General features: G+C 38.8%; 1 protein-coding gene across 2 annotated transcripts in view; it reads right to left on the reverse strand.

Moving 5' to 3' along the window:
* Positions 1–15,000, reverse strand: part of cd276 (CD276 molecule) — a 114,430-nt gene that overhangs the window by 25,452 nt on the left and 73,978 nt on the right. Inside the window, exons 5-7 of one of the 2 annotated variants that reach the window (XM_079873399.1) lie at positions 14,089–14,223; positions 11,359–11,412; positions 3,204–3,273 (exon numbers count right to left, since the gene is read on the reverse strand). In XM_079873399.1, the coding sequence (XP_079729525.1) occupies positions 3,251–3,273; positions 11,359–11,412; positions 14,089–14,223 (212 nt within the window). In that variant the 3' untranslated portion in view covers positions 3,204–3,250. The remainder of the gene's footprint in view (positions 1–3,203; positions 3,274–11,358; positions 11,413–14,088; positions 14,224–15,000) is intronic. The other variant, XM_079873398.1, reaches the window with a different exon arrangement.

Here is a 15,000-nt window from a genome sequence, read left to right on the forward strand (position 1 = left end):
TTGAATAAATTAAATAAACTCCATGGATGAATAATGTTATATTAAAAGAAATCAACACTTGAATTAATGTCCATGCAAAGAGTGATGGTTTTCAATCAGCAGAACAAATTCCTAAAATAAATTTCTACTTGGTCAATTTGCCATCTGGTTTCCAATAAGATCGCAGCCACTTGTAAAGACAAACAATGAAAATACTGATTCAAGCAAAATATTTGCTTTTGACACTGTTGAACTCAATTTGCACTTAGACAAACTAGAAAACTGGATAGGACTATGAATCTACAAAAAACTACGAATCTAATTGGACCTCCAATGTGGAGACCCTCAGGGCTCGGTCCTTGGACCTCTCCTGTTTAAAAAAAACTTGGTTTCAGTAGTCATTTCAAATCAATCACTAAAACAGCTTATTATCATCATCTAAAACTTAAAAAAAATGCATGCAAACAAGATTCACAAAAATTAATAATAATAATAATTCGTTACATTTATATAGTGCTTTTCTAGGTACTCAAAGCGCTTTACATGGAAGGGGGAGAATCTCCTCAATCACCACCAATGTGCAGCATCCACCTGGATGATGCGACGGCAGCCATACTGCGCCAGAACGCCCACCACACACACACACACACCAGCTAACTCACAAATTCATTACCAGCAGGACAGACTGTACAGCAAATGCTACTAATCGCCAGCTTTCACAAAAAAAACATTGGTTGCAGCTCATTCAAAGGGCTGTTGCCAGAATTGTCATCAGAACAAAACTAATTTGAGCACAATATTACAGTGGTAATATTGCTATTATGCCCCCCACAACAATAACTATCTTCCAGAAGATGCCCTAACCACAGCAGTCACACTCACCTTACTGTAAAGTGTCCAGGTCAAATACAGTTAAATACAGTAAATGTGATGGTGTTAAACATATTTGAATATGATCTATTATTAATATAATGTAATCAATCTATGAAACAAATTTTTCAAACAACCATTGCTGTGAATAATGTTTGGGGATGGTAAGATTTATTAAATGTCTCTTCTGCTCACCAAGGCTGCATTCGTTTGATCAAAGTAAAAACAGCAATTTTGTGAAATATTATTACAACTTAAATCATCTGTTTTCTATGTGAATATATATTGTAAAGTGTCATTTATTCCTGTGATCAAAGCTGAATGTTCAGCATCATTACTCCAGTCTTCAGTGTCACATGATCCTTCAGAAATCACTCTAATATGATGATTTGATGATTTTCATAATTTTGTGGAAACCGTGATACATTTTCTTCAGGATGCATTGATGAATTGAAAGTTTAAAAAGTCAACATTTATTTGAAATATAAATCTTATTAGAAATGTCTTTACTGCCACTATTAGTAATATATAGAGAGAGAGAGTGAAAATTTAATTACATCTTATCCCCTGAATAAAGATTTATCTGATATGAATGTCCAGTCATTATGAACCACATCCACAGTTCTCAGAAAAACAGCAGAGAAGGATAATGTTCTGAAACACGGCGACGCCTCAGGCCTTTTGCAACGGCTCATGATGCAATTTCCAAAAATAGCCCAGTGCAAACAAACACAGATCTGGAAACAAAGCAGTGCAGGTTGCCTTGGGCACACTGGACATCACAGGGGGCAGTGGGTCACTGAATCCGCTCGCAAAACTAAACTAAACCAAGCAGGACTCACCAAATCACCTCCAAACTCAATGCAACGTTCCTCATCTCAGCAAGCCCGCTGACTTTACACATGATGGACACGTCGACTTCATTTGCTTTGATCTAAACGATGTTTGAACATAAGCTAATGTCCCTGGACATCGTCCTGGCATGTTCTCCGATTAAAAACGCGATGCCAATTTCTCACACGACAGACAGATTCGCATATTCTTTACTTTGTAATTAAGTCGTGAGAGCGGCAGTTAAAAATAGTGTGACTCGTCGATGTCAGTCTGCCTCCCTCGTGTCTGGGAAAGCAAAATATGACGTTTAATTTCCTTGTCTTAGCAACAAGCTTTTTTTCCCCCTCTCTTTCAAATGGAATTTTTCCTGCAACCTCGGCCCCATTCTTTTGCACCTTTGTAATGATTGAAAGTGCTGGAGATCAGCAGTAATCAGGCTTAGCATGAGGAGCAGGACACCAGGACACTTTAATGACTTGACACTCAAATGAATCCGTCATGGCAACCATTGACCTGGTGGATATTATCCGAAGCGGAATGTCAAGACTTTGTCAAGACTTCACGGAATAAAGATAATGACGCTTTATTCAAATGGAACGATCGCCACAGAACATGCTGCTCGAAAACACTTTCAGAACGGAATTAAAAATGCTACAGTATCCAATTCCTGAATCTCAGTTGAGGCAGCAGAAATGCAGAATGCAGAATTTAAGCGGAATTAAGATGGAGTAATAATGGAAGAATTTGTAGGAATTACTTTCATCTTTCAGCATGATTGCGGCATTTCCAGAATCTTAAGATATTTGGGTTAGGGTTAAATAGAAATTCAAACCTATATAAATGTGTATTAAATACATATATGTACACACACACACACACACACACACACACACACACACACACACACACACACACACACACACACACACACACACACACACACACATTACATTTTAAACTTATTCAATTAATTGCATGTTTGTACATTTATGTTATATTAAAAATACTAATATTGTATTAATTTCTAGAAATTTCTAGCAGTCTGAATTACCAATAACTGTAGACACACCATATGTGGGATTTCCAGAGTCTTTGAAATATCAAACCTATAGAAATTTGTATTATATACAAATATTATATAAATATATATTATATGTATAAATATTTTACATTTTTAAATGCATTGAATTCATTAAATATTTGCACATTTAAAATACAATAAATTAAATTAAAATGTTACATTTATAAAGTTATATTTAATAAATTAATCTGACCATAATGCAATAAATATTATAATTTCTCAGAATGTTCTAATTATTGGCTTTGTTTTGATTATAACAAAATTCTGAATTTTGCTTAACTCTGAAATAATAATAATATAAGTATAAAAAAAATAACACATAATAAAGATGATAATAAATATAATAATATTTATATAATAATATTTCAGTGAAAATTTCAGAGAATGTACAGAAAAAATGATAAAAATCATAAAAATACCACTGAAAACAGTAAAATACCTTGGTTGGGGCTCAATCAAACAGAGACGTACCTGTGGTCTCCAACTTTAGCTCTTTAGAGGTGTTGCAGCTGAAACAGAGAGAAGAAAAGAGTTTTCTTTAAGGATGTGGGGGGAGAAGACGAGGTAAACAACTCAAGGCTGGTAAAAAAAGCAGTATTGAGTTCGTGTGGGCAAGTAACAACCATCTCAGACTGGTACTCCCCGGAGAGCAAACTGCAGTCTACACACCCAACATCATTACAACCTGCCCAGCACTCAAACACTAGACCGGTGTTTTCTGTTGCTGTTTTTTAGAGGTGCCACAGTATGTGACATTTAACTGTGAGCAAGCGACACAATACATGCAAACAAAACACACACACACACGGGCAAACACAGCCGGTCTGAAGGAGTCGGATGAATGGAGATCCCTGGGGTGGTCAGTTCAGTTGCCAAGGGTTGCAATACCATGCCAGACAGACTCTGCATGAATGGCATGAAAAAGTCTATAATGATGACGTCAATGGAAAGTAGAAATGACGGAAGTGGGAGAGAGTGTGTCCGTGTGTTACCAATACTCCCTTCTGTCTGGCAAGGTCTCTACGCCAATTTGATCCCTAGCTACGGCTCGGGTCGCTCCGTTTATTGCCTTGTTGCCAAACGTCGTAAGTCTAAACGCTTGGAACAGTTGCTTTAGTATGACTGATGTTGTCAGTATAGTGTCTGTGTTCTTCGGTTCTCCTCTCTTTAGTTCTTCTGATTAGTTTGTTGATATAGTTTTGAATTATGCCCTTGTTTGTCTCTAGGGTTACTGATTGTTTTCACCTGTGTCTTGTTTAGTTCCCTCATCCCGCCTGTGTATTTAAAGGTGACGCATGTAAGACTTTTTTTTTTTTATGCATTCTTTTTACCCAGGTTATTGTTACTCGACTATTATTAGTTTATCTCCCCACAAGTGTAAATATTGAGCCCTTCAGGAACCATCAGGACATTGAGAGCATCCGCTCAGTGGTGCGTTTCCCAAAAGCATCGTTATCCAACTATGTTCGCAAGTTCCGTCGTTATCAGCAGTTCAACGAGTCGGTGTTTCCCGAAACCATTGTTCCAACGAACATTCGCAAACAGCATCGCAGAGTTGTGTGTTTGAACGACAGATCTCCACCTGTGGTTATAAGAAGAGTTTCTAGTTTGCATGACATGTGGACTCAATAAATCCTGATCTTGAGCAAAATAAACAAGCTGACATTCAGTACAATCTGTCTTTTAGTTTGTCAAGAGATTTAAAGCACCGTTTTTGAAGAGTGTGCATGTGTGAACGAGCTCTAGTGTAAGAACAAGCATTGAATCTGGAAATACAGCAAAATAATGTTTGTAATTTATAGCAAAACTTCTAGCGTTAATTCAATCTCAAACAGATTCATTAAAAGTAGTTATTACTCCAACACGTGACATCATTAACCAACGTGATTGAACGACCACTTTGTGACAATACGGTTTTGGGAAACAGTCGTGACTAGAGCTAGTTGATTTCTTCAACGATGCATCACACTATGGTAATTAAGCAGCGAGTTACGGCGTTGTTTGGGAAAACTGCTACTGTAGCAGGCTGAGAGTTTGGGGTGTGGCTTCTGTAGCAGGATGATAGTTTGGGGCGTGGCTTCTGTAGCAGGATGATAGTTTGGGGCGTGGCTTCTGTAGCAGGCTGAGAGTTTGGGGTGTGGCTTCTGTAGCAGGATGATAGTTTGGGGCGTGGCTTCTGTAGCAGGATGATAGTTTGGGGCGTGGCTTCTGTAGCAGACTGAGAGTTTGGGGCGTGGCTTCTGTAGCAGACTGAGAGTTTGGGGCGTGGCTTCTGTAGCAGACTGAGAGTTTGGGGTGTGGCTACTGTAGCAGACTGAGAGTTTGGGGCGTGGCTACTGTAGCAGACTGAGAGTTTGGGGTGTGGCTTCTGTAGCAGACTGAGAGTTTGGGGCGTGGCTACTGTAGCAGACTGAGAGTTTGGGGTGTGGCTTCTGTAGCAGACTGAGAGTTTGGGGCGTGGCTTCTGTAGCAGACTGAGAGTTTGGGGTGTGGCTACTGTAGCAGACTGAGAGTTTGGGGTGTGGCTACTGTAGCAGACTGAGAGTTTGGGGCGTGGCTACTGTAGCAGACTGAGAGTTTGGGGTGTGGCTTCTGTAGCAGACTGAGAGTTTGGGGCGTGGCTTCTGTAGCAGACTGAGAGTTTGGGGCGTGGCTACTGTAGCAGACTGAGAGTTTGGGGTGTGGCTTCTGTAGCAGACTGAGAGTTTGGGGCGTGGCTTCTGTAGCAGACTGAGAGTTTGGGGTGTGGCTACTGTAGCAGACTGAGAGTTTGGGGTGTGGCTACTGTAGCAGACTGAGAGTTTGGGGCGTGGCTTCTGTAGCAGACTGAGAGTTTGGGGCGTGGCTTCTGTAGCAGACTGAGAGTTTGGGGTGTGGCTTCTGTAGCAGACTGAGAGTTTGGGGTGTGGCTACTGTAGCAGACTGAGAGTTTGGGGCGTGGCTTCTGTAGCAGACTGAGAGTTTGGGGCGTGGCTTCTGTAGCAGATTGAGAGTTTGGGGTGTGGCTACTGTAGCAGACTGAGAGTTTGGGGTGTGGCTTCTGTAGCAGACTGAGAGTTTGGGGTGTGGCTACTGTAGCAGACTGAGAGTTTGGGGTGTGGCTTCTGTAGCAGGATGATAGTTTGGGGCGTGGCTTCTGTAGCAGGATGATAGTTTGGGGCGTGGCTTCTGTAGCAGGGTGATAGTTTGGGGCGTGGCTTCTGTAGCAGGCTGAGAGTTTGGGGTGAGGCTTCAGTAGCAGGGTGATAGTTTGGGGTGTGGCTACTGTAGCAGACTGAGAGTTTAGGGCGTGGCTTCTGTAGCAGGATGATAGTTTGGGGTGTGGCTACTGTAGCAGACTGAGAGTTTGGGGCGTGGCTTCTGTAGCAGGATGATAGTTTGGGGTGTGGCTACTGTAGCAGACTGAGAGTTTGGGGCGTGGCTTCTGTAGCAGGCTGAGAGTTTGGGGCGTGGCTTCTGTAGCAGGATGATAGTTTGGGGTGTGGCTACTGTAGCAGACTGAGAGTTTGGGGCGTGGCTTCTGTAGCAGGATGATAGTTTGGGGCGTGGCTTCTGTAGCAGGGTGATAGTTTGGGGTGTGGCTACTGTAGCAGACTGAGAGTTTGGGGCGTGGCTTCTGTAGCAGGCTGAGAGTTTGGGGCGTGGCTTCTGTAGCAGGATGATAGTTTGGGGCGTGGCTTCTGTAGCAGGATGATAGTTTGGGGCGTGGCTTCTGTAGCAGGGTGATAGTTTGGGGCGTGGCTTCTGTAGCAGGGTGATAGTTTGGGGTGTGGCTACTGTAGCAGACTGAGAGTTTGGGGCGTGGCTTCTGTAGCAGGATGATAGTTTGGGGCGTGGCTTCTGTAGCAGGATGATAGTTTGGGGCGTGGCTTCTGTAGCAGGGTGATAGTTTGGGGTGTGGCTACTGTAGCAGACTGAGAGTTTGGGGCGTGGCTTCTGTAGCAGGATGATAGTTTGGGGCGTGGCTTCTGTAGCAGGATGATAGTTTGGGGCGTGGCTACTGTAGCATACTGAGAGTTTGGGGCGTGGCTTCTGTAGCATTCTGAGAGTTTGGGGCGTGGCTACTGTAGCAGACTGAGAGTTTGGGGCGTGGCTTCTGTAGCATTCTGAGAGTTTGGGGCGTGGCTACTGTAGCAGACTGAGAGTTTGGGGCGTGGCTACAGTAGCAGGCGGAGAGTTTGGGGCGTGGCTACAGTAGCAGGCGGAGAGTTTGGGGCATCGCTGGAGGTTTACAGAGGCTTTCCTCTGGGCGAAACTACTGTAAAGACATGAGCTCAATGGATCTGCCGGATGAGGACAATCATCAGTTTGCAGAAAGAAAGTACCAGATGGTGAGGGAGGAAACGTCTGAAAGCAGCAGGAGACTGCAGATACTAAAATGAACATGAAAATGAAACAACCCAGCAAGTACAGAACGCTTTTACACAACGTTGCATTTTGGTTACCAGTCGGAAACACTGCAGTACAAAATGTTCTAGTACCACACCTGCAACAAAAAAAAAATATATATATATATATAACCAAAAAAAAAAAAAGGTTTAAAACAGCCTCATTATGTCAAAGCAACAACAAACCCAAACCAATCTGTAACAGTTTATTAATTTCATTTATAATAACCCATTCTGTACAATAAAATACTCCACAGATGTAGTGTTTATAGACTGTTTATAACCTGTCAAGATTTTTGTATTTGTGGAATGTTTCTTTACGTTTCTTAAAAAAAAGAAAAAGAAAAACAAGCTTACAAGTGGTTAAAATGGTTCAATGGAAAGTCTTTGCCAACAACAGGGAATTTAACACGACTCCTGAACATTTTAATCAAGACTGCAATTGTTCATATCATTTCAACTTTGCTACACTCTTCTCACTCATATCTGAAACATTAAACTGACAAAAGCAGAATGAGAGCGACTGACAGGATTCAGTCATTTTTACTTAATATCAGATATTATGAAAATGACATATGAGAGTAATGTAATAATAATATTTAGGTGTTCGTTACCTACAGGGAAGGTAGAATAAAAAAATACTCTTGCTACTAATATGCAAATTACTTTTCATTAATCATTTAGCCTATGAAATTCAATACAGCAAATTAGTTATGAAGAAATCTAAACAAATAACACTAGAATATATTTGATTCTTATTTTAGTATCATTGAGATACTATAATAGTTGTTATTATTTTGATTTTTGATTTTATATTTTAACTTTAGTTACAGTTCTAGAATGTTTTTTTTTTTTTTTGTTAAATAGGTTGATATAGTTTTATTGCAGTGTTATTTTAGTACGTAAATCTTGCATTGGCAACTATAAGAAATAAAATAAGATTACGCTTTTTTAATATTTTCTTTTATTTCATTTAATGTTTATTTTAATTAACAATGTATTTATTTTTTAATTTTTTTTAACAGTTTTAGTTTACTCTAGTAACCCTGATCTCTATACCTCTCCTTATTACTGGCAAACACAGCCACAAACATTTAGGCAAATGTGATGCCAGGTTGGATGTGGTAATGAGGCTTATTAAATGTCAAAAGTGGGCATGCCAACAACGTCCTGACAATATTTTGCAACGTGAATATATTAATTATTAAATGCAGGCATCTGTCGTATTAAGTTTATAGGGTTAAAAAAAACGAGACTGCATCCTTTTTAACACTTACAAAATGTAGTTGTGTTTGCTGGAAGCTGCAGTGTTCCTCATCGACTGTTTCTCTCACTGTCTCCATCAGAGCTTGAGATCAAAACCGTTTAAAATATTCACTCACATCAACAGACGGGACTAACGGACCAATCAAGACACACGAGTCAAATTAAAAGCTGCTGACACAAAAGCAGTCAGTAAGAGCGTTGACGGATTCCCACCGCCAGCATCACGTGTCACGTCATCCACACACACATCTGACACTCGTCACATGTGAAATATTCATGAGACCCCCATTACTGCGGACACATCGCTCTCTCTCTCTCGCTCTCTGACCCTCTTCACCTGCCTGCTTATTAAAATCTCATAGTATTAACTCTACTGCTCATGGCCAGGCTGAATAATTCAATCAGACTAAAGGAGTCAAATGAATCTTTAATGACATTAAAGCCACAGGGGGAGCAGAACCTGGACTCTGCCAGCGTTTACTCTGGCCTTCACCTGAGGCGAGAGACGAGGCTCGTTCTTCTCGACAGCCGTGCCGATTTAGCCAGAAACGCTCGTGAATTCTCACCGCGATCCATTCTCAGAGAGCTAGAGATCACGGAAAAAAGAATCATAAGGACTAAAGATGGATTTAAGCTGAACGAGATCAAATCTATTTAGTTCTAGAGTCCTATTATTGCACTCTTCACATTCGTTTCACAGTTGCATTAAATATCATAATTACTACAACGCCATTTAGGGTCATTAAGAGATTGAACCATGACTCTTTTTGCGCTGTGGAGCCAGAGCCCAGAATAGCTAGCATTAATAGAAGAGATATCCACCAAGGGAATGTGTTTAAAATGGTAGATACTGTCCCATTTCTTGTGAGTTTAATAAATGTATTGCATTTTTGATACTATACTTCTACTTTTCACAGTGAAGACTTCTGAGGTCCTGATGATCGGTGATGATGAGGAACTTTATATCAGGCAATTCTGAATTTATAACTCGCAATTACAACTTTATATCAGGCAATTCTGACTTTATAACTCACAATTGCAACTTTATATCACATAATTCTGACTTTATATCACACAATTGCAACTTTATATCAGGCAATTCTGACTTTATAACTCGCAATTGCAACTTTATATCACATAATTCTGACTTTATATCACACAATTGCAACTTTATATCACATAATTCTGACTTTATATCACACAATTGCAACTTTATATCACATAATTCTGACTTTATATCACACAATTGCAACTTTATATCACATAATTCTGACTTTATATCACACAATTGCAACTTTATATCACATAATTCTGACTTTATAACTCGCAATTGCAACTTTATATCACATAATTCTGACTTTATATCACGCAATTGCAACTTTATATCACATAATTCTGACTTTATATCACACAATTGCAACTTTATATCACGTAATTCTGACTTTATAACTCGCAATTGCAACTTTATATCACGTAATTCTGACTTTATAACTCACAATTGTGACTTTATATCACGTAATTCTGACTTTATAACTCGCAATTGCAACTTTATATCTCGTAATTCTGACTTTATAACTCACAATTGCAACTTTATATCACATAATTCTGACTTTATAACTCACAATTGCAACTTTATATCCCATAATTCTGACTTTATAACTCACAATTGCAACTTTATATCTCGTAATTCTGACTTTATAACTCACAATTGCAACTTTATATCTCGTAATTCTGACTTTATAACTCACAATTGCAACTTTATATCTCGTAATTCTGACTTTATAACTCACAATTGCAACTTTATATCACATAATTCTGACTTTATAACTCACAATTGCAACTTTATATCACATAATTCTGACTTTATAACTCACAATTGCAACTTTATATCACATAATTCTGACTTTATAACTCACAATTGCAACTTTATATCACATAATTCTGACTTTATAACTCACAATTGCAACTTTATATCACATAATTCTGACTTTATAACTCACAATTACAACTTTATATCACGCAATTCTGACTTTATAACTCACAATTGCAACTTTATATCACACAATTCTGACTTTATAACTCACAATTGCAACTTTATATCACATAATTCTGACTTTATATCACACAATTGCAACTTTATATCTCGCAATTCTGACTTTATAACTCACAATTACAACTTTATATCTCGCAATTCTGACTTTCTAACTCGCAATTGCAACTTTATATCACGTAATTCTGACTTTATAACTCGCAATTGCAACTTTATATCTCGTAATTCTGACTTTATAACTCACAATTGCAACTTTATATCACATAATTCTGACTTTATAACTCACAATTACAACTTTATATCACGCAATTCTGACTTTATAACTCGCAATTGCAACTTTATATCTCGTAATTCTGACTTCATAACTCGCAATTGCAACTTTATATCACATAATTCTGACTTTATAACTCACAATTACAACTTTATATCACATAATTCTGACTTTATAACTCACAATTACAACTTTATATCACATAATTCTGACTTTATAACTCACAATTACAACTTTATATCACGCAATTCTGACTTTATAACTCGCAATTGCAACTTTATATCTCGTAATTCTGACTTCATAACTCGCAATTGCGACATTATATCACGTAATTCTGACTTTATAACTCACAATTACAACTTTATATCACGCAATTCTGACTTTATAACTCGCAATTACAACTTTATATCACATAATTCTGACTTTATAACTCGCAATTGCAACTTTATATCACGCAATTCTGACTTTATTACTCGTAATTGCGACTTTATACTTTCCTGGAACTCCAAACAAACTACTTTACGGACTGATTTCGTTCGAAGTGATGTCACACCAGTCTTTACAGAACACACAACTATCATTCTGTACATTTATACATAAAATATATAAGGCAACTGACCTGACTTGGCTTCTTCTAATTCTTTGGCTTCCTCAAGTTCTTTGGCTTCTTCCTCTGTAAAGAGAAAAACAGATCAGAAGGAATGAGTTTATGGCCTTTATGAGTTAATACATGTGCAGTTTCAGCTGTCACATTATGCACAGTCATGCCTTCACACACACTGAGGGAAAACACAGTTCAGGAACATCTGAAAATATCAAACATTACATTTTCTGAGATGTAGTCTACTAGATGTGAATTCACACACACTCCAACATAAAGGAGCTGCGATGCCTTTCTTCACAGTCCAGAAGTCAAAGATGAAAACAACCGTTTATGCTGATCTCAGATCGGGTATATATATATATATATATAAAATGGGCCAAAATTTTATAAAATTAAAAATGGAAATATTTTTTTTTACAAAAAATTGGCCAAAAAAGGAATAAGCAATTTTGAAGCAGTTTCATGAGAGATTGCATATGCTAAAAATAAATTGTAACAGTAATATTCCAACAAACAGGGAATGTTATGAACAAACGTTCTTCTAGTAATGTTAATAGAACATTTGTTAAAAAAAACGTTCTGATTATCAATAATGTTCTAAACCGTTAAAACTTGTTAACGTAAACTTGCTCATGGAATGTTCATTTTCTTACATTTTTTTAAATGTTGCTACGTGTGTCAGAACTTTCAGAGAACATTCAAAAGTAACATTTCCATAATGTCTGAAGAATGATACAATGGAATATATTATCTTAACGTTCACACAACCAAGAAAAAAACTATTTTAAAACATTGAAAAAAATGGACGCTTTCATAATTTAATGTGAACATTTGCTAAATGTTTCAAGAACGTTTTTTGTTAGCTGGGATCATCAACTGTGATCCTGGACGGCTATGGACCAACGTGTGTCATGATGTGTGTGTAGAGGTTGAGGGCGATCCTAACTGGAACGAGCAGCTGGTGAGATTGGGCTGTTCTCTGGGATATTGGGATGGAGAGACACCGCGCAGGGAAATCAACAATGTACGGTTGCTCTTTTATTTCATTTCTTGGTGTCTGCTTCACTCAATTTAATTCTCTCCTCTTCTCTTTTGACTGAATCTTTCCATGTATTCATCCCACCAAATTCTAGTTGACACTGAATATTTACAAGTGATCAGTGTGAATGATCAGAAATCCTCAGTTTGGGCTTGATAACCACATGTACTAGCGGCCGTGAATCTCTCTGAATTGTTCTGCTCTAAGTCTTTTATAGACCAAGTTCTCAAGTAAGAACCATAAATGAATGTCCCAAATGTGGACTTTGAGGTTGAAAACGCCTCCTGCCTGACGGGGAAGACGAGAAGAGCAGGAACGGAGTAAAAGAGTGGAGTATTCCATATATGCTGAGACTCACTCAAAAACTCAATTACTTCATCGGGTTGCTGACCCGTTCACCGAATCTTATTCCAGGATTCCTGCACGGGTTACTGGAGAAAGAAGAGCTCATTTGGTCTGGACTATCGCTGGCCTGCGTCAGTGTGTTCATTCCATTCCCTTCCACTGTTTGGCATTCGGTCATACAGCTGATATTTACTCTTTCTTTCCTCCGTGAAATAATCCAGTTGCAGATGTATTTTTAAAAGCCCAGGGGTCTGAGCCGCGCAGGAATGACCTTTATTTAAATGTCTCCGGCTCTACACATAGAACTCATTACAGATGGAGTGATGGTGGAAAGCAATGTTCTTTCCTTCTATCCACCTCGTTTTTTCCCTCACATGATTGCAGGATCCTCCGCTATCTCTCTGCTAGTTCTTCTCCATCCACCCATCACTCTTTCCTCCTGTCATTCAACCTCCAACTTCTGCAGTCCCTAGTTACACGCGCGACTAATTATCTAGCGGCGCTAATGAACTTCCAGCAGCAGAGGAGGAGAGATGGGCTTTGGTAATAAAGTGTGTGTGTGTGTGTGTTTAGCATTCAGAGCTGCTGTGGGTCATCCTGTGGATTATCAGCCACTGTCACAGAGTCATGCAGAAATATAATATAACAATATTCTTTTCAGACTGTTGAATATATACAGTTATTATCTCAACATTATCCCACAGACTGACCCTGCAACATATGATTATTCCTTTGTGAGGGACGAACAGATCTATCTATCTATCTATCTATCTATCTATCTATCTATCTATCTATCTATCTATCTATCTATCTATCTATCTATCTATCTATCTATCTATCTATCTGTCTATATATGTGTCTGTCTGTCTGTCTCTATCTATCTATCTATCTGTCTGTCAATCAATCAATCAATCAATCAATCAATCAATCAATCAATCAATCAATCAATCAATCAATCTATATGTGTTGGTTCACACTGATATAAATTGTGCCTTTCTATGATGGTTGCTTGCCTGACGAAGACCCTTTGGGTCGAAACGGTGTTCATTTTAATAAATCCTCGGGAGCAGAAGTGGCAGTGTGACGATTCTTGTTTATTTTGAGTTTGATGCTTCATTTGATCGAACATCTGCCAAAAAGTTTCTGGATGTGCACACAATTTCTTTTTGAATCAATAACAGACAATAACAGGCCAGTAGTGGCCATGCCATCTGAGACTGAGACTCAACTACACACATCCAGATGAACATGTTAAGAGGAGATCAGGATCCAGAGGCTATCATCATCTAATATCTTCAGGAGAAATGCTTAAGATGTGATTGAAGGCCAGGTGTTGATCCTGAGCACAGAAGAGTCCTCACCAGCTCTCATCTCCTCGCAGCTCTCCTGGATCTTCCTCCGACACACGACAGCGAGAGCGATGAGCAAACCCAGCAAACACACGGCCAGACCCACCGTCACCCACAGAGCCACCGGGGGGAACACCGGATTCTGGCCTGCAGACGAGAGAGAGAAAGACACACTCGCATTACAGTGGAATAACAGCAGTTCAGCTCTCATTGTGTCCTATCATCATCATCATCATCCACATCATCTTCAGTAATATACACAGCAACAACAAACTCAGACAATTAACAATCTGGGGTGAGTTTCCTGAAACCATCGTTAGAAGTAGAGTTTCTAGTTTGCATGACATGTGGACTCAATAAATCCTGATCTTGAGCAAAATAAACAAGCTGACATTCAGTACAATCGATATCTTTTATTTAGAATACATACTAATTTAATTTATGTCTTTTAGTTTATCAAGAGATTTAAAGTGTCGTTTCTGAAGAGTGCGCATGTGTGAACGAGCTCTAGTGTAAGAACGAGTCTATGAGTGAATCTGGAGATAAAGAAAAATAACTGAGAAAAATGAGAAATAGTCCTCAGATGTCATAAATTTGATCATCATCATCATCTTCAGTAATATACACAGCAACAACAAACTCAGACAATCACACGTTTTAATAACTGCACTCTCTCAGTATTCATGCTTTAAAGGCTCATGTGATATATCATGTCATATTTTATGATATTTGGTTTTGTTAATGGTTGTTTTTTTTTATTGCGTTGTGCACACACTACATTATGGCCAAGCATGCGCCCTTAAAACAGCATCTGAACGCGCCGCTGACTTTAGACGAGGTTTCTCCTGGTCTGTGGCGGAATTGTTTTCTGAAACTGCAAAATAGCACCAGGGAACGTTTGCGCCGGAACACGCCTCCTCTTTT

Source organism: Squalius cephalus (assembly GCF_949319135.1).
Source record: "Squalius cephalus genome assembly, chromosome: 6".
In the NCBI taxonomy this organism is placed as follows: Eukaryota; Metazoa; Chordata; class Actinopteri; order Cypriniformes; family Leuciscidae; genus Squalius; species Squalius cephalus.